We start from the raw sequence: 21,635 nt of genomic DNA, 5'->3' as shown, positions 1-21,635 counted from the left end.
TTTCTTTTTCTTATGTAAAGGATTTATCTGTATTAAAATTAAATGCAATATTACTAGGTATTAGATAAAAACTTTTAATAAGGTATCTTATAAAATAATAAATTGTCCTGCCTTTTAGTAAATTAATTACCATGGACTAATTTGTGCTCATAATTAGTGTCTTGCAGTGATAATCCATTTCTTAACAGAAATTTAACCCTTAAAGTGCTGAGCTGTTTTACAATGAGTGCCTAAACAATGGAGGCTAAACTACCACACGCGCCTTAAGGGTTAAAGACTACTAAGAGCTTGAGAGCTTTTATTGTGTCTTACTTATTGCCCAAGCCTAGCAAGGCTAGGTTTTTGGACAGTTAGTGTAATATTGTTGCCAACTGTACAGTGTTGTAATGTATTTGAAATTAAATTGCTACTGTTATTTTGGAGCCCTGAGTTGTGAGGTTCTTTAAGTTCGTTGTGTCGTGTGGTGCAGTTCGACGAGAGCCTGGATAGTAGGAGAGTCGTATATATATATATATATTTATTTATTTATTTATTTATTTTTATTTCGAAAACGGCTCGAATGATTTTTTTTTTATTTCACGGTACGTGCATATTAGTGAGAAAAAATTATCAGCTCATTGACCACATCGAGAAAACTCAAGGTCGACCGTTTTATCGGTTTCAAAATGTCTCATTATCGAAAAATTTATTTTGGCTAGAATGTTTTATGAATGAAATTTTCAAAGGGAAAAAACTTGATACCGCTTACGGCTCATAGCAGTACACTAAAACATTTCTTCGCTAACAAGAATACGTTTTAATAAATCCATTGGCATGATTAAACATTTGCGCACCTTCTTATTGTAGATTGATCTATTATGAAACTATGTCGATGCATGATTAGTAATGGTGTTTTAAAGGCTTTATAAATTGTTTACACTTTAACTGCTTAGTCCCGTAGGTAGCTTTTACTATGTTGTTATTTTGCTGGTGAATTATTGCAATGTGTTCAAGCTTCGAAGTCTACTATCCCATACCGAAACACAAGAAATAGTCATAACACGGCTTGTCTACTCATTTCTTGCACACACTGAACATGATACCCAGGGCCAGCCCTAATATTTACGGGCCCAATGTGAAATGAATTGCTCGCGGCTCAGTCGGGGTAGGGATAAGGACAATAAGTGAAAATTAAAATTTTGTATTAGAAAATAAATTCTTCTTTGCATTACATTTTTACTAAATGAAAGCTGACAACGCCGTTTTTTTATCGCGCGTAAGATCGGCGTTTACCGTAGGTCATGTTCAAGAAGTGATACTCAAATTAAAGATTAGGTTAAATTTAATTTAATAATTATTAGAATAAGCTGGGCAAACAAATGTGTGGGAAAGAGCTTACTTGTGGGCCTCTCTTTTATTACTTTTATAAGTAAGAAACAAACAAAGAGGATTGTTAAACAATATATAGCCAGCGAACAAATCAACATATCATGCCCATATCAGATTGCAACGCTACGCATCATTGTGGATCAGTCCATGTAATGGAACTTCACACTCTACGTCATTTTTATAGACTACGAGAGGGCGTTTGATAGCGTGGACAGCTAGACCCTCTGAACATTATTACTACACGATGAAGTGCGTAAAAATTTATTAATATCATCCGGAAGTCATATGACGGGATGATTGGCAAAAAAAAACATGGCGGACAACTGACAGACGCATTAAATGTCCAAGCAGGCGTGAGAAAAGACTCCTCACTCCCTCTTTTCTTGTTTCTACTAGCCATAAATTGGGTCGCAAAAAAAACAACATCAGATCAGAACCGAAACGGTTCACATTGGACACTGTTGAAATATCTAGACAACCTCGACTTTGCAGATAAATTCGCTCTTCTTTCTTACACAAAACATCAGATGCAGGAAAAAATAAGCGTTGTTGCGGACAGTTAAGCTAGAGTGAGCAAGGTGCTGGAAGAGGTGGAAAGTTTAACTTATCTCGGCAGTTACCTTGACAATTGTGGAGAAACAAATACAGATGTCAGAAGCCTTACATCAGCTAATGAACACCTGGGGATCTAGTGAAAAAAGCACCTCCACCAAGATGAGGCTCCTCATTACCTTTGTAAAGCCAATACTACTTTACAAAGAATAGACTTGGAGTACCATCATAACCACCATGACAAAAATCCAGGTATTCATCAATAAGGAAGATTTCTATGACCATCAGGCCGGACAAATTATTGAATGAAGAGCTGTGACAAGGAAAAAAGCAGCAGCGAATTGAAGAAGATATCATTCAGAGATGTATGGGTCACATCCTTTGCAAGCCTATATCTAACACATAAAGGCAAGCCCTAACCTGGAAACCCCAAGGAAGGAGGAAGAGGGATGGCCCATGAATACATGACGCCGTTATATAAAAAACATGCCAAGCAGACGTGCGGACAGTTGGAGAGACTCGCCGTGATCCAAGACGCGTGGAACAAGTTGGTTGGTGGCCTATGTCCCAAATGGGACCATGGGCAGTGACGAAATGAGATGAAGTAGTTTATGGTGTTACTCTACATTATGTGTTCTGGAAATTTAAATTTGATGCTGGTTAGTGGTACTTGTCTGTAGTTTTCTAGGTCAGATTTTTTTCCATTTTTTTTAAATAGGGGACTGACTATAACTTCTTCCCTATTTTAAAGTACCCTGCCCTGATAATGAGATGCCTGAAAAAGTATTTTGAACACTGGTGCTAGTTCATTGCCTAGTATTTTGTGTAAGCTTGGTGGAATATCATAAGGTCAAAACGTTTTATTCGGTTTTATGTTATTGGTTTCCCTTTTCTTGTACTACTATATCTCCCATGTTGTCCACTAGGTTAAAATAAAGTAATATGTCTTTGCCAGATGGGCCAGACATTTCTAATGGAAAAAAATGTATTTAGAACGTTAGCTTTAGTTTCATTATCAATATGTGTTCAGTTATCTTTTCCTTTTATTAGTTTTGTTGTTTTCATTTTTTTAGGCTTAATGCATGATCGTAAGATTTTAGCGGCCCAGAAAGGGGAAAAGACGCTATAAGTTTTTTGTGGAATGTCTGTCCGTCCGTCCGTCCCGATTAGATCTAGTAAACTAAAAAAGATACTGAATCTCCGACAGCATAATATTTTTATACCATTAAAAGTTCTGATGCAACAGCTACTTTTTTCCTTTCTGACAGCAAAAAATTGAAATTTTAAAATCACTTATGCAAGTAGTTTTTATATATATATAAAAAATACACCTTTTTTTTACAACTATTCACTATTAGTAATAAAAAAAAACACTAGATGTTCTTTTGTAGGGGAGATTAATATTTACCTTATTTTAACACATTCAAGCAAACGGTTTTAAAGTTTTTGTCAAAAAATATTTTTTTTTTACATTTGTATTGCTAAATTAAAAAAGTTCTGTTATACTATCGAATACATTTACACAAGAACAATGTTAACTTTTTTTTAAAGAGAAAAATGTATGTATATAAGTTGGGCATAATTGAACTGCGGTGCCGTGCTAGGGCTATAATGAACTTAACAAAAGGAAAATATTTTTAATTTTTTTTTTACTGTCCGTCTGTCCGTCAGTCCTTCCGTCCCGTTTAGATCTCAGAAACTAGAAGAGAAAATGAAAATCGGACATCATGATATTTTAAATCATTCAAAGTTCTGATGCAACGGCTACTTTTTTTCTTTTCTGAAAGCGAAAAATCTAATTTTTTAAAATCAATTCATAAAAATACACCATTTTACAACTATTCGATATTAATAGTAACAAACACTGGAAGCTTTTTAGTAACTTTTAACTAAGCTTTTTTGACTATTTACCATTTTTGTAGCACATTTGTATAATTGGTTTTAGATTTTTGGTAAAAATATTTTATTTTTCTTACAATTGTATCTTTAAGTTATGTAAGATCTGTCATATTGAATACTATACAAAAGAAAGTTAACTTTTTTTTTAAATAGAAAAAATCTATTTCATATTCCAATAAGTTGGACATAATTTAAAACAATAATTAATAAGTAGTTTTTCACACTATCGCGTGAACTGCAAAGTCTCCACAGCGCCACGGAACACAAAACTAAAGGAATTGTATTTTACGGAAATGTTTTTTCTTGAGGCTTTGACTAAGAGATTGACAATTTACAAACCAATTAGATCAATTTGATATTTATTATAAGACATCGGTTAGGCCATGTTTACATCTAACTTCACATTCCTTTCAAATATCCTTTGGTGAGCTGGTCCGCTGGGGCACCACACAAGATCTATCAACCTTCTTTCTCCATTTTTCTCTGTCATTTGTCTTAATTGTATTTTATTCTGATATTCTTTTTTGAAAATATTGAAACCTGTCATTTTATCTGCCAGTGTGGACCACTTCGGGGCCGAATTTGAGTTTGCCTTATTATTATATTTTTTTATTCTAACAGAAGTCCTCAATAATTATCCACCCTATAGTTTCTAAAAAAAACTTAAAATGTAGAAAATTCTGAGTTATAGATATTTAGGATTTAATCATGTTTCTGTCCTGCAAATACGTCAATGTTTTTCTCTTAATAAAAATGTCTAAGTTGGCTGATTTATTCCTAAAGCTTTTAAGTTTATTACTAGGGTTTTAAGTTGCTTTGGCACTACTGCTTTAGTAAAGTTATTTGATAAGGGAATTTTGTTAGTCTTAATACATTTAGTTGAAGTGGATTAGGTTTCCCTTTGAAAAGCTTAGTCCAGGTGTAAATTGAGGTAACTCATACTTTACGAATTACCATGACACATCTTTGTTGCCTAATATATAGTGCACAGTAAACTCATATGGAGGCACATTAAATGATTACCATTTATCCCTGTAAGAAGCATTAGTGCATAGAGGCTAAAATGGTATACCCATTGTCCGCCGGTAGTCGATTTTGATTCGTTTCACCGTCTGCGTCTGTCTCGGTAGCTTATTTTCTTTTGGTCTCCAATGTGTATATCTCGGCCTTTGTGCGTGACCTCCAGCCAACTTGTTCTGAAGCCGCATGCCACCAGATTCCCTCCTCTATGTCGGTTCTTAAGCCGGTATTTAAAGCGTATACATAGGGCATCTCTGTTAGATCGACCAAAGTTTTGCTCACCAAAATAGACTGCTTTTGGCATGCGTTCGTCCCCAATACGTACCCTGCCCAGCGTAACTGTCGAGCCACATGAAGTTCTTCTCTACTGTTCATGCCAGTGTTCGCAAGGATATCGCTGTTTTTAGTGCGTCTTACCACCGTATGTCCATGATAGAACTCAAGCATCTTTGTGAAAAGTGTTATATATAGTATTTGTGGTAAGTATTAAAATAAATAGCGAGAGCAAGTTTCATGCTGATTTTTGAAATACACTGGTGCATTGGTGAATTACACTTGTGCTAGTTAAACTTATAGACATCTAGTTTTTAAAGTCTGGGATATAAATTACTAAAGAGTTGTAGTATTATAAGATTTTAAATTTTGTATTCGTTTGTTTCTCTATTATTTTTTTTTGAAGAATCGCTAAGACTAAGTAGTTGTCAATGTTTGGACAAAACAGTTTCTTGCAGGTCTATCTTTAGTATTAGGTAGAAATACTAGTCAAAGAAGTGGATCTAAATCTTGTCTAGGACCAATCTAGCTTTAAATATTTAACAAGTTATTCAATTAAAATTAATTTTTATTTATTGGAAAGAATAAATTATTAGGATTTATTAAATCTCATTTAGGAAGACTAGATATAGATTTATAATCTATATCCAAATCCAGTTGAGACAGAAAAGCAACAATTATAATGAATATTGGTCACACTTGACCTTCTCTGTATTTAATTTTTAAAATTAAAAAAAAAACTATATTAATAATGACTTATGTTATTTCTATAATTATAAGTTAAGTATTTATTTAAAAAGTTGTTGAAAAAAAATTAATTATAATTTTAATAGAAAAATAATTTAAAATGTGCTACTTATTTACCTGCACTCTTCATTGATAGCTCGCACCAGAGGCCATTTACCTAGCCAGCAATTTTCTTTAAAGTCATCTGCTGCTAAATCAGGAACAACAAAACCAACAAATCCTGAACTTTTGATGTACTTAATCTAGAATATATATATATATTGTAATAACTCTAGGTTATACACTCAACGTAATGCAGGCAACTCAACACAGTTTAACAGGAAATAAATATGTGTGTTTATTCACTAGGGCAAACACATAACACCCTTCGGCTTCCTCAGAGTCTTACTACTAATTTACCAGTCCTTTAGATAGCAACCCGAATGTGGACCAACGACAGCCTTTCCTGCTTCGCTCCAGGTCCCTTCTACAAACTTCAGGCAACACAAAAGCTGGCTTCTTAATCTCCAAACATTCAGACTCTTCACAATCCCTGATGCACTGTTATTCTCTCTCTCCTAGTGTCTTCCTGCTTACGTTCACTAGTGCGATAATGCGCACCTCAAGCACTGGTGCAAGGCAGGGTTACAACAATATATATAGTAAAGTTACCATTTCAGACCTAGTGATCTATAGGGCAGATGATGTAAAGGTCATCTGTTTCTGTGGCCAACGCGGTTAACAAGGGTGTCATGTGGCCAGCACAACGACCAACCGCCCAAGGATCCTGAAATGAAAAATCCCAGTCTTCACCAGGATGACATTATACCCTTACACTAGCTACAGAGGTCAAGTGTTTCTTAACACTCCTATATAATTTTTTTGTCTGCTAGATCTAACTGCGGTACTGTTAATCAATTTCTAATATGCGATTTTTAAACTTTACTGTAAGTTTTTTTCGTTATATAGTAAGTCAATAGAATGAAGCAATGAAATTATCTTTATTTCTAAAGGTTTTAATAGAAGACAAAAAAATACACATCTTTTTTTATTTTATTATGCAAAGAACGTATGTAAGAAACATCTGCCTTAATTATTACTGATTTGATATCCGTGGTGTCTGTAACTGTAATAAAAGGGCACGGTATTAAGCCGTCCCGAACTGACATACAGTGGCTAAGTAAGCATCGTAAGTAAAACAAAAAAAAAACAGTAATAAAGAGGAGTTACTTGACACTCACAAATTATTAAGAATATCGTTATCAAATCATGACAATTAACGCATGAGCAATATTCAAGTTAAAACGTGAGGAAAAGTAATAAAACTATTATATTTATTTACAGTGTAGTATGCTTTCTTGGTATAATGTGATTATCTCTTAGGGTTAAAAACTGGTCAATGTCTATCAATAAATTGAGTGCCAGGGACTTCATAAATAAAATAAGGACTGTTTAGTTCTTCCTCTAAAAATAGGCCCGGTAGTGTCTCTTACGCTAATGTACATAACTCTTAGTCTTGTACTTTTTTTTTTACACATTTTTTTTTTGTCGACTTACTAGGCTATGAAATCTCGCGCTTTGTGTTCTGTGTAGCAAAAGGTCACTCATTTAGGTGTATAATCCATAATCCTTTTCACTCTATCGCCACCCCCCAATGATCTTTCTTTAGAAATATAATTTTTTAAGATGTAAGGGAAGTCGCGCCAAATCTATGAAAATCAATCTTTTCTGTCTTGGTTTTTTAAGTTTAATAACAATGCACATTCATTTTACTAATTTAAAAAAAAAAATGGGCTATTAATCACAAAACCATTCAGGTAAATATATGAAACAAAGCTATTTCATGTTAGTTCACATTGATATAGTGTTCAAAAATCATAGATGTATATAATTTATGTCTATTGATTTTAATCATCGTATGTACATTTAAAAAGATTGATTTCCTAGATATTTCTAGATTATGTATCTTAAAATTGCAAAATCCTATACTCTTTAGCGAGCAATTCTTGTTTGTATCACAATCGTTAGAGCCGTTTTTCAAATAAATATATATATATTATTTATTTGAAAAACGGCTCTAACGATTTTATTTAAAATTTCAAGGTATGTGCATATTAGTAAGAAAAAAGTTCTCAACTCATTGGCCAAATTGGGAAAACTCGAGGTCGATTGTTATATCGGTTTGAAAATATCTCATTATCGAAAATTTAATTTTGTCTAGAATGTTTTATGAATGAAAATTTTCCATGACGTGAAATGTGAAAAAAGAAACGCTGCTCTCTTCTATGTCAGCTGAGACAAGTTGACGCCTAAGCTGGTCTTTAAACGTTTTTGTCTTACGTCGACCACTTTTTAGCTCACCAAAAAAGACTGCCTTTGGCATACGTTCATATGAGTTTCGTCTCCCATACAGGATAGTGCCCTGCCCAGCGTAACTGTCGGACTTTAATAATTCCCTCTATACAAAGGCCGTGGACACATTTGAGACCAAAAGAAAATAAATCCGATGCCGAGGACAGACGCAGATACGAAAAGAAAATTTTAATCGACAATGGCAGATAATGGTTATGCTTGCCCTGGATGTGTCAAAATACGTAGGTCACAGCTGGGGCTGCGTAGCCACGGGAAATACTGCATTCATTATTAATCTTCGAACTCGAAGACAAACTTTATTATTATTACTGTTTTGCTGGTGAATTATTACCATGTGTTCATGCTTTGGTGTCTACTTTCCCGTACCAAAACAAAGGAAATGGTCATAACAGAGCTTCTCTGCGCCTTACTTGCTCACACTGAACATGATATCTAGCTAGCGGTAAACGAGTTTGCGTACGCTTCAGCCTCTTTTGATTTAAGTATAAACCTCGGTAAAAAGCTTGGAGTTAGGGCGTGGTGACGAAAGGCACAAGAGAGATCTGAATGGAGGGATGTGTTGAAGCAGGCCATATGCCCTCCATGGATGGATGGATGGATGGCAAAAGCCTGTATACTCCGACAGTCAGGCTGGGCAGGGCACGTATCCCGTATGGGGTCGAACATATTCCAAAGGCAAGGTGTTAGGCGTAACAGAGGTGCCCCACGGAAACGTTTCTTTAGAAAACTATTGCAATGATTTAAGTCTTTTAAGAAAATATGCGCCATTTTACTTTGTCACAAAATGCCTGTTTTACCCATTAACGTAGAGATTTGCGTCAGTTAATGTTCGTACTAAAGCCATAATGAATATAATTGCAATATTAAATGTCAGAATGTTACCATTTTAGAAGTTAAACTGCAAATACGTTCTTTCAAGCCAATAATAGCCCAATATTTTTACGCAAAAGATGCAATGTAAAACTTTTCGATGTGAGCTGTGGTTTTCTATACTATTGGAGGGGGGGGGGACTTTAGAATTTTTTTATTCTAATCGCATTGTACAATTACATTGAGAACTAACAGATTAAAAAAAAAAACTCTTTAGATAGTCTTTACCCGATTGTTCATTTTCGTAATTACTTCGGGTGTATAACCTTTTTTAAGAAATTATTGAACCTACCGAGGCGCGGCCACCTGTTACTTATAATTATGAGACGAGAGTACTCTTATAATTTGATATTCAATAACTAGATCCAGATCTAGATCTAAAAGTTAAATTATATGTTACATAGGTTAGGGTTGAAAAAAACACTTTACCTTTTATAACTACTTTACAAAACAACGCCTTGTTTCAACTTTAAAAAAAAAAATAATTCACGACATTTTTGGTCTAATCTAGGGTGACCGGTCACTTCATCCCCGGTCACTTCATCCCCGGTCACTTCATCCTCGGTCATTTCATCCCCGGTCACTTCATCCCCGGTCACTTCATCCCCGGTCATTTCATCCCCTGGTCATTTCATCCCCTGGTCACTTCATCCCCCGGTCACTTCATCCCCCGGTCATTTCATCCCCTGGTCACTTCATCCCCCGGTCACTTCATCCCCTGATATTTTCATCACCTGATAATTTTATCTAACAAATTGTAATTTTAAAAAGCATTAAATGAGCAATATTAAATGTATTCCTTTTTTATTTAAATGACAGAGAGAGAGAAAGAGATAGAGAGTGACACCCTAAATATACATGCAAGATTATTTCCAATAAGCACTCAAACAATTAATTTTAAGGCTATAGGAACCTCATCATGACGGGTATGTTCACAACACTAGAGGCCCCCCACCAGTTTCAATTTGTAGAATGAATATCAATAAACAAAATACATACTTATATATACGTGTAGAAATGAAATATCGATAGAAATAAAGTCCTATAACACAATTTGTAACTTTGTGTTAATATTAGAAGATATTACGTCATTGTTTGTTGTTTATGTTTTATGCGAAAGCAAAGAATCGGACGGAAATAAAAAGTTAGTTATATATGTCTACCTTGATAAAGACAGTCTTGTTATTATCATTATTAATTAGTAACGTCTACAGTAATTTATTATTAATCTGTGACAACAGAACATTAATGTTTATAAGGAAGTCCGCCTTTATTAGAAAAAAAATAAAACCTTATTACAAGGCTAAAAATGACTCGCCCATTTTCAAGAAAGACCGATTGAAAAATCAAATAAAGTGAAACATGGTCGTACTTTCACCACAGCTTGGCCTTTGATGATAAGTTATCAGCGGCAAGGTCATAATTATTGTAATCGCACTTCTATCTCTCAAAAGATTTCCACTACTTGCACCACACATTGGCCTTTGATGATAAGTTATCAGCGGCAAGGTCATAATTATTCTAATCGCACTTCTATCTCTCAAAAGATTTCCACTACTTGCACCACACATTGGCCTTTGATGATAAGTTATCAGCGGCAAGGTCATAATTATTCTAATCGCACTTCTATCTCTCAAAAGATTTCCACTACTTTGCACTACACTTTGGCCTTTAATCATTACGCTATAGCTAAGTACACATCCAGATTTACCATATAATATTAGATTTCTCATTAAGAATACAAAGTGGAAGAGGAAACACTATAAACGCATTAGTAATATGTCATAAAATGTAAAAAAGAAAGCATTCTACATAATCATATTTATATATAAAATATTTAATTGGGGATGAAATGACCGGGGGATGAAGTGACCGGGGGATGAAGTGACCAGGGGATGAAGTGACCGGGGATGAAATGACCGGGGATGAAGTGACCGGGAATGAAGTGACCGGGAACCCTAATCTAGATATAAAATATATAGATCTATGATTTCATCATTAAATGCTTAAACTAAAGGTAAAAAATAGTCATGTTCCTAGGACTTCAATTAACGAAGGGTAAAAGCGGGGATATTTCAATAATTAACAACTGCAATTGTTGAAATATAGCAGTGTTTCTCAGATTTTTTTCTAGTCTACCGCACTCTCCTTGTCACAAACCAAAATCTATCTATAACATTAGGAATTCAATGCACCAGATTTTCATTCCCTATCGTCTACTATTTATCATAGTAAAGAGAGACCAGGTTTAATAATTAGGAAATAATTCACGGACCGATACTGCGTTTTGGCGCAGCCGTTTTGGTGCGACCGTTTTGGCGCATGTGACGTTTTTGGTGCGAAAAGTTTTTGTCACATTATTATTTACATTTATTAATTCTTCAAAAAAGAATGATACAGAACTAGAGATATTTTTGTCCGTTATTTTACTTTGTTATTTAATTATTGTTCAATCACTAACATTACACAAGACCAGACAGCCACACATATTTCAAAGTAATCTTGCATAGAATAGTCAAAGTTATTAACACTTTTTTTCTTGGGTGGAGGGGGTTTATAGTGCAGCAGCATATATATTCTCTTCCGAATAGTAAAATTCTTTTATCGTATTTTTCTCCCGAGTCATCACTTCCATGACTGTGCTGGCCTAGTTGATTCAGAACAAGGTCGTTGTTAACAGCATAACTTCCATGGCTGTACTGGCCTAGTTGATTTAGAACAAGGTCGTTGTTTACAGCATCACTTCTATGGCTGTGCTGGCCTAGTTGATTCAGAACAAGGTCGTTGTTAACAGCATCACTTCCATGACTGTGCTGGCCTAGTTGATTCAGAACAAGGTCGTTGTTAACAGCATCACTTCAATGACTGTGCTGGCCTAGTTGATTTAGAACAAGGTCGTTGTTTACAGCATCACTTCCATGGCTGTACTGGCCTAGTTGATTTAGAACAAGGTCGTTGTTTACAGCATCACTTCCATGGCTGTGCTGGCCTAGTTGATTTAGAACAAGGTCGTTGTTAACAGCATCACTTCCATGACTGTGCTGGCCTAGTTGATTTAGAACAAGGTCGTTGTTTACAGCATCACTTCCATGGCTGTGCTGGCCTAGTTGATTTAGAACAAGGTCGTTGTTAACAGCATCACTTCCATGACTGTACTAGCCTAGTTGATTTAGAACAAGGTCGTTGTTAACAGCATCACTTCCATGACTGTGCTGGCCTAGTTGATTTAGAACAAGGTCGTTGTTTACAGCATCACTTCCATGGCTGTACTGGCCTAGTTGATTTAGAACAAGGTCGTTGTTTACAGCATCACTTCCATGGCTGTGCTGGCCTAGTTGATTTAGAACAAGGTCGTTGTTAACAGCATCACTTCCATGACTGTGCTGGCCTAGTTGATTTAGAACAAGGTCGTTGTTTACAGCATCACTTCCATGGCTGTGCTGGCCTAGTTGATTTAGAACAAGGTCGTTGTTAACAGCATCACTTCCATGACTGTACTAGCCTAGTTGATTTAGAACAAGGTCGTTGTTTACATCATCACTTCCATGGCTGTACTGGCCTAGTTGATTTAGAACAAGGTCGTTGTTAACAGCATCACTTCCATGACTGTACTAGCCTAGTTGATTTAGAACAAGGTCGTTGTTTACATCATCACTTCCATGGCTGTGCTGGCCTAGTTGATTTAGAACAAGGTCGTTGTTAACAGCATCACTTCCATGACTGTACTGGCCTAGTTGATTTAGAACAAGGTCGTTGTTAACAGCATCACTTCCATGACTGTACTGGCCTAGTTGATTTAGAACAAGGTCGTTGTTAACAGCATCACTTCCATGACTGTACTGGCCTAGTTGATTTAGAACAAGGTCGTTGTTTACAGCATCACTTCTATGGCTGTACTGGCCTAGTTGATTTAGAACAAGGTCGTTGTTTACATCATCACTTCCATGGCTGTACTGGCCTAGTTGATTTAGAACAAGGTCGTTGTTTACAGCATCACTTCTATGGCTGTACTGGCCTAGTTGATTTAGAACAAGGTCGTTGTTTACATCATCACTTCCATGGCTGTGCTGGCCTAGTTGATTTAGAACAAGGTCGTTGTTAACAGCATCACTGCCATGACTGTACTGGCCTAGTTGATTTAGAACAAGGTCGTTGTTTACAGCATCACTTCTATGGCTGTACTGGCCTAGTTGATTTAGAACAAGGTCGTTGTTAATAGCATCACTTCCATGGCTGTACTAGCCTAGTTGATTTAGAACAAGGTCGTTGTTTACAGCATCACTTCTATGGCTGTACTGGCCTAGTTGATTCAGAACAAGGTCGTTGTTAACAGTATCTTTTTGTAGACGAGCTCTACATTCATTTTCAAGCTCACAACGTCAGAACTTTATTGAGTGGTCAGCACTAAACGTATTAAAAACAAAGACATATCTTTTTATCTTTTCATCGCTTTTTAAAAATTGTTTATATAGACTTACACCTGATTTTCAGTTAACAATATAAAAGACTGAAATGGCAAAAGTTTTGCCAGTCTGTCAAAGTGCTGGACAAATGATTAGTGAATGTTCCAAACTGCGTGAGATTATAAACAAGTAGGAGAAGAGAGTGAAAACAAGGGCAGCCCTCGGCCCGCTCTCGGAATTAAAGATTAAGGATTATAAATTAGCACCAAGGGATTTCAAGAGAAGTAGAAACAGATTATCGTCTTACCTGTGAGAGAGAAAAGGGTGGAAGAAAGAATATGTGCAAGTAGTGAAATGCACCCTGAAAAGAGGGGGCGGGATAGGTGTCACAGGTAATGACTAGTCAAAGGGAGATGATTGCATGATGCCAACAAAAAGTGCTCGGTGAAGGTCTTGTCTTCATATGTTTGACTTCACCTGTGTAAAGTGGAGATGTGTCACCTAAGTCACCCCTACCCAATTTCTCAAAATATATCTTTTAAGAGTATCTTAGCTTGTTCGGATATTAAGCTGATTTGAAAAAAATAATTATCTTGATAAGATTCTCGTGTTTAGCAAAAAAAAGCATACATTTGTATTTGGATGTCTATCCCAGAATAATTGATTATGTGACTGCCATTGACATGCCAAATAATAGTTTGAGCATGGGAGGCTGGATTGTTCAAAAAGATGAGCAACTAGAATTGTTTAATTATTGTATCAAAATGAGACTATTCAAGTTAGAGCATATTAAAAAGATATTAGATAAAGACAGGAGAAATACACACACAAATCTTCACATAATGTTTAAAAAAAAAGTATGGTAAAAAACAAAACATATATTTGCGAAAAAAAATTACCCTTTCTCTTACACTCAATTCATCATCAAAAAATACCAAGTAGCGGTTATACAGATGATAAGGATGTATATTTGATGCACGTCTAATTTGACCACCTTTTCTCACCATGTTACACACCTAAAAAAGGAAATGTTCATTGTTAGTTTATCTATTTGTTATACAAATATTTAAAAACATATTAACTGCCAATAAGTTGTTTTTTTTTCATACCATTATTGTCAAAACAAATGATATTCATTTTAACATCATTGTTCACCTCAAAATTAGTACTACGAGCGAGTACATGAGGGGGTGAGGTAGGGTTTCTAAATAATCCCGATATAAATTCCAGAAGTTTTGCGCTTAAATTAAGTAGAGTCCGTTCAGTCAAAAGGGGTTTTTAAGCAACCCTCTATGAACTCAAAAACCTTCTCCAATTCAAACTACTATTTACCAAAGTCTAAGAGTGAAGCTCTAGCTTAGAGTTTAACATCTCATCCCAGGGGCGTAACTAGGGATTTGGGGGCCCGGAGGGATTGAACTCTTTGGGGGCCCCTTGCAATTTGACATTCGACATAAGACATGAGATAATGTACACAAAAATATATAAGCCCCAAATCAAATTGGTTCAGTATATCAGTAAACGTAACAAAAAGTAATCATCAAGACTCTTTTAATGAATAATACCGTTGTTTATTAGTTAAATAATGCACAAGTGACAAATCTAAATTGATATCGCTTCACGTCGTGCATTCTGTGCAGCAAAGACATCTATAACATCAACTACATCGATACTTTCTAGTATTTGTGACTTCACTGACATTAAAACCATGATAAGCCTTTCTTGCGTCATTGTGCTCCTGAGATAGTTTTGATGAACTTGAGCTTTAAGAATGATCTCTCACATGACGTAATGGAAGTGGCCTGAGTTAGCGGTATTCGGAGGAGGTTGCAAAGTTTGAGCACACGTAATTCCCATATGAAGCCTGTTTCCTCAATATGTCTATTGGTGATTGTATTACTGGTTTGTTGATGAAAAGTGCTCGTGCATCAATGACATCATTGAAAAGCGATTTTTCATTCTTCTTCTTCTTCATCGTTCTCCTCCAACATAGATGAGGTTGCGTGTCAATGTGTTATGCGCCAGGAGGACCATTGACTCCGACTTCAGCCTGCTTTTCTTTCTGGGTGTGCTCCCATAGCCTTTGATCATCCAAGATCATCTGCAAGGCAGCAGGTGTTTATTTTTGGAGTTTTCTCTCCTAGATGAACTGCTATCCCTAGCTAACGGGTTTAGAGTTAGAGCGCCCTATACTCGCTTTTTGCAATCATTTCCCTGGATTTCTGAGATGTTTTTAGTAAATATTCTAACCACTGAAATACTTCACCTCATCCTCCATGACTGCAAACCAGTTGGTCCGCGGCTATTTATTTGCTATTCACAGCTAACCTTTATATCTAAGGGTCTTTCCCCTATCCGCCACCTGGCGACGCGCTTGGTAGAAGGTGGTAGCTCCCCCAAGGATTTTCCATTTATTTCATCATACAAACATGAAAAGTTGCACAGTTTGTCACAAGCGTGTCTTCATCTAACAGGTGTCTTGGTTCAAGAAGAAACCCAAAGGTATCCATTTTCTTTCCAGCCTTTGGAATCTGCCATTCATCTCCATATGAAATCTGTCCAGCGCATATGTCGCAACACGTTTGAATTGCAGTTCTATTGACTGTCCTACATTAGAACTCAACTTCCCATCAAGTCTTTTCTTTCTTCTGGTTGTTTTGATTACAGGGAATCCATAGTATTCACTACCTTCTTTTGCTTTTTCGATGGATTGGGTTTTGTCAGTTTCTCATTATTTTGCAGAAAGCATGAAAGGGTACTAATTTCTTTAGCAGCTTTCCGTATATGCAGTACAGACTTTTGTAGTTTCTTCTGAACTATATTAATTGGGCGCAGGAGCTTTGACCAGAATTCAAGATAGGCAAAAAATTCGTAATTTTCCACTGCATGAAAAAGATTCTGTGCTAATATTATATGGTATTACGTCATTGTTGGTTGTTTATGTTTTGTGCGAAAGCAAAAGGATTCGGAGCATACAAAAGTGGGAAAGATCCATATCTCGTTATGCTATGGAGTATAGAAATACTCCGATAAGTGGACTGCCGTATTCACCATCACAACTGCTGACGAGTACAAGACTCAGAGAATCATTCCAACTGATCAAAAACTATTGAAACCATCGGTAGCTGAAAATGCAGAGACATTACTCAACAAACGACAGATGAAAAGCAAAGTGAAATACGATGCAAAAGCAAGACTACCTAAAGATTATTCTGTCGGAGAGTTAGCCTAGGTCAAACATGGCAGAAAGCAGTTGTCATAAAAAAATATTCAGCACCCAGATCTTACATCATAAAGACAAATGGAATAACATACAGAAGAAATCGACGCTTTTTGAATAAGAGTTTCAATGAAAGACATCTCTGGGTACTATGATACCGATGAAGAAAATGAATTGCAAACTGTTGGAACAAACGAAACATACAGTTATAGACCAACGTCTAGAGAACTTGTTGTGCCAGTCAAGACAACCAGAAGTGGACGAATTGTTAAAGTTCCTAGTAGACAGGGCCGGCCATAGGCCACTGCAGCCTATGCGGTCACAGTAGGCCCCGCGCTAATTCCAAGTGTACATTATTAAATTAAACAATTATAACGTATTTAAAATAACAGGGTTTTCGCGACCTCCTGATTTTCCAGGGCCTCCAGGAAATCTCAGGAAAAGGCAATATATACGATAAAGTCCTGAACTTTTTTTTGAATTTATTCACATCTCCTGAAGAATAGACGAAATTGACATTTTGGGGTGCCAATAAATAAAAGTGGCATTGCGAGCTTTCATTTGATAAATATTTATTGCAAAGACGAAAGTAGGCCTATTTTCTAATTCAAAAAAAATAATTTTGACATTATGCTTATCCCTACCCAGACTAGGCCCCGCGCGATCCGTTTCGTATAGGACCCCGCTAATGCTAGGGCCGGCCCTGCTAGTAGATATCACTCTTAAGAACTTTAAAAGGAAGGGTGTGATAATAACTTCAAAAGGAAGGATGTGTTCATATTATATGATATTACATCATTATTTTTTGTTTATGTTTTGTGCGAAAGCAAAAGGATTAGATGTAAATAAAAAGAGAGTTTCCATAGGATTGAGGAAAGATGAATAAAGGGGTAATAACTCGAGTGTGAAGTTGAATTCTAAAATTATAGACGCCAAACCCGAATAATGGACAATTTTAGCATTATTAAGAATAACTTTTAGATCTGTTATACTAGATACTGTAAATTTTGCTTCAAGGTTAATTAGTGTATCCATATAATACTCGCCATTTAGATGTATTATTAGTAAAGGTAACAACATACCTGGAATTCGCTGTATATCATGCAGTTTTATTCGTGGCAACAAAGTTTAAAATGGGAAAAGATATATTTAAAATGTCAACAAAGTCAACGTACTGATAGACCTAGATCTAGGTTTAGTCTTTGTGATAAATTTAATCCATAACTGTTGAAAAAAAGACACCCGTTGAAACTATTTGTCAATCAAGTGTATTAATAATTTATGTTGTAGTTACAAATAAATTTTGGACACCCATTTAAGGGCCCTGCCGGGTGGGGGCCCGGGAGGATTTTAAAATTCTCCCCCCATCCCCCCCTTTAGTTACGCCACTGTCTCATCCACTGGCGGATCCAGAACTTTGGAGTTGGGGGGGGCGATTTTTTTCCAAACCCTAACCCTAACGCCCGGTAAACCCTAACCCTATGCATAAACGTGCGTACAGCATATATATATATACATATATATATATATATTCGATATATGAGAATAAAATAAGACTGTTTCTCAATCTTCGGCGAAAAAAACAGAAAAAAAACAGTCTTTCTCTTGCAAGCTTGGGGGTCTGGTAGAGCGCTTTAAGCTTCTTCAGTGGGGGTCGGGGAGACGCCCAAAAGCGTTTTCTTCCATTTTTCTCTGCAGAAACGCATTCTTCTGACAGCTCATTATTTATCAGTGGGGTTCGGGGCGAAGCCCCGACGCCAAAAGCGTTTTCTTGCATTTTTCACGGCTGAAACGCATTCTCCTGACATCTACAGCTCATTACTTATTAGTGGTGTTCCCCCCGACTCCAAAAGCGTTTTCTTGCATTCTTCACTGCAGAAACGCATTCTCCTGACATCTACAGCTCATTACTTATCTGTGGGATTCGGGGCGAAGCCCCGACGCCAAAAGCGTTTTCTTGCATTTTTCACGGCTGAAACGCATTCTTCTGACATCTACAGCTCATTATGTATTAGTGGGGTTCGGGGCGAAGCCCCGACTCCAAAAGCGTTTTCTTGCATTCTTCACTACAGAAACGCATTCTCCTGACATCTACAGCTTATTAGCCTACTCAACAGTGAGGTTCGGGGCGAAGCCACGACGCTAAAAGCGTTTTCTGGCATTCTTCACTGCAGTAACGCATTCTCCTGACCTACAGCTCATTATTCATTCTATTATAAAGTGCCTTTTGAATAATGAGAAAAATATTCTAATATGAATTTATAGTCCCTTAATACATTGCAAATAAAACCGATTTGTTCTTTGAAAAGATAAGATACCCCACATATTTAGATTAAGGTTTTCAGGATCGCCGCCGAAAAATAAAATTCGATTAATAATATTCAATAAAATTCAAGTATAAATTGTGAGTTATAGTCCTAAATTTATTTAACTAGAAAAATATGAGATAGAGTAAAGGTTGGAAAAAGTCGACTAGGAAAAGATTATCTGGCTTTTGAAATAATCTCAACCGTGACTGTTATATTGAAAAATTTCGTTTGAATGATAACTTTTCCAAAGCAAAGTCTTTCTTAAAATAGTTATGATAAATTCATGTCAAATTACACAAACTCTGTCTGGAAAGGGGAAGGGTGGTAAAATGAAAACGATTAGTCCTCGCTCCTTTTTATAATTTCTGCTAATGATTGCATTTTATATTAAAGAATAGGGGTTGGGCGACTCGATATAAGAATTTACTTTATAGCATATATAAATTATTAGTGACAGATTTTTTAAATTTTGTAATTTCTTACTATAATACAAAAAGAAAAAGTAATGATTTGTCCGATGGGGGGAAGGGGATTGCATGTATCGCACTTCCACCTGTTTATAATATATACATATTCGACTAATTTTGTTCACATACTATGATTTCTCCATAAAAGTAGGACCGCCCCCCCCCACTCAAAGGGTTTAGATGGGAAGGGCAGTGGAGGTATTCGGTCTTTACCTTCCAATCGGCCAACAGGTGAACGAAATTATATAAAGACCGGTTAAAATACCAACAAGTTTTAATCATATAGATATTTAATTGATTCTGTTAGCAAGCTGTGATTTCTGCAAATAAATAAGACCGCCCCCCCCACTCGAAAGTTTACGGTGGAGGGGGGGGGGCGGATTGATGCGATCGCCCCCTCCCGACCCTACCAAATCGGCCAAAATACTAGAAGGGGGGGGGCGAAATAATCTAAAAATAGGTTGAAATATAAATAATTAGTATATATTATTAACATAAGTAATAAATTCGCATACAAATTGTGTGAATTCTATACTATAATTCGTCCGTCCCCCCCCCCTTCGGGGGGGGGGGGTCGGCCGAGTAGGGGGGGGGCGATCACCCCTACCGCCCCCCCCCCCTGGATCCGCCAGTGGTCTCATCCCCAAACTATACCATAAAATCCACGTTAGTGAAAACTTGCAAAAATAAACTAATTAAGTTACATAGTTCCATGAGTGCAGCTAATATGAAGTTTGATGTTAAACCTCATTCAGACATAATTTTATCCTTGAAAAAAAACTATTAAAACTTTAAAGATTTAGAAGCATATTATGAAGTTTTTGATGATGAATACTGAAAACTTCCTATAAAGAAGTGTGCTCAGAATGCAGGCTTTGTAGACAAGGATTTTTGTTGCCGTGGTCAATTTGGTATTTTTCCACACACGCTTCGAGAGTTTTGCCATTGCTGCAGAAGCCTTCCCTACTATTTTTGTCAGCTCAGTGTCTAAATCTAGGTTGCTGGCTATTGTTGTTCCCAAGTATGTGAATTCCTGCACCACCATAAGTGTGTGATTTTCAATGTGTGTATCACTGTGCCAAGATTTCAGTCTTGGAAAGGTTTGTAAGACTAAACTATTGACAAGCAGCTGCCAGAGCATTCACAAACCTCTGCAATCCTTCTTGTGAATGACTTATGAGTGCGGCATCATCAATGAACAGCAGTTCTCTAATCAGGATACGTCGTCTCTTTGTTTTGGCTTTAAGGCGTGTCAGGTTTAAATAGCTTTCCATCGGATCTACTTTGGATATATACTCCATCTTCCAGGGATTTAAAAGCGCTGGTGAGTACAACTGAAAGGAAGATGCCAGGTCAAACGCTTTGGTCAAGCCAATAAAAGCTATAAAGAGTGACTACCTTTGTTCTCCGCTTTTCTCCTGTAGCTGCCGCAGGGAGAAGATCATATCTGTTGTGGATCTACCGGCTCTAAAGCCATTCTGCGATTCTGGGTAAACTCGTTCTGCCAAGATCTGTAGCCGCTTTAGTATTACTCTGACATAAGTTTTCCAAACTATGCTAAGAAGTGAAATACCTCTATAACTGTTACAATCGGAGAGGTCGCCCTTATTTTTGTTAACTGTTACTATGTTGGCATTCTTCAATTCCTGGGGTACTATTCCTTGCTCCCAGCACAAAATTAGAAGTTTGTCTAGTGGCTTGATTAGGGCATGCTTTCCAGTCTGAATGACTTCAGATAACATCTCCTCCGGGTGCTTTCCCATGTGCAAGCATGTCTATGGCTGTGCTCAGTTCCTTTACCTAGTGTGTTTCTTCTAATTCGCTAAAAACTGAAAGTGTTGGGAAGTTAAACAGAGCAGTTGGCGAGATGACATTTTCAATCTGGTAAAGTTCTGCATAGTGCTCCTACATCGCTTCGTTTGCAGTGCACGATCACTAATGATTGAGCCATCTTTTGACTTATGGGGGGCACACTTGCTAGTGTGAGGTCCAAATGATTTTTCTCATGTTCTCATATAGTCCTCTGATGTTACCACAGTTGGCACAGGATTGGATGTTTTCACATAGGTCCTGCCAATATTTGTTTGCAGACTGTCTAGCTATTATTTGGGCATCGTTTCGAGTAGATCTGAGCGCTTGTAAGTTACTAGGGGTG

The 21,635-nt window shown here is 36.7% G+C and overlaps 1 protein-coding gene across 7 annotated transcripts in view; it reads right to left on the bottom strand.

Annotated features, from left to right (window-relative positions):
* Window positions 1-21,635, bottom strand: part of LOC106077516 (acidic mammalian chitinase-like) — an 80,677-nt gene that overhangs the window by 1,335 nt on the left and 57,707 nt on the right. For 5 of the 7 annotated variants that reach the window (XM_013238255.2, XM_056033832.1, XM_056033829.1 and 2 more), the window contains 2 exons: window positions 14,384-14,500; window positions 5,977-6,101 (listed from right to left, as the gene is read on the bottom strand). In XM_013238255.2, the coding sequence (XP_013093709.2) occupies window positions 5,977-6,101; window positions 14,384-14,500 (242 nt within the window). The remainder of the gene's footprint in view (window positions 1-5,976; window positions 6,102-14,383; window positions 14,501-21,635) is intronic. The other 2 variants (XM_056033830.1, XM_056033831.1) reach the window with 2 other exon arrangements.

This window comes from Biomphalaria glabrata, chromosome 6 (assembly GCF_947242115.1).
Source record: "Biomphalaria glabrata chromosome 6, xgBioGlab47.1, whole genome shotgun sequence".
Taxonomy (NCBI): domain Eukaryota; kingdom Metazoa; phylum Mollusca; class Gastropoda; family Planorbidae; genus Biomphalaria; species Biomphalaria glabrata.
The sequence above is the reverse complement of the archived record's forward strand: the minus strand, read 5'-3'. Positions and strand labels throughout refer to the sequence as shown.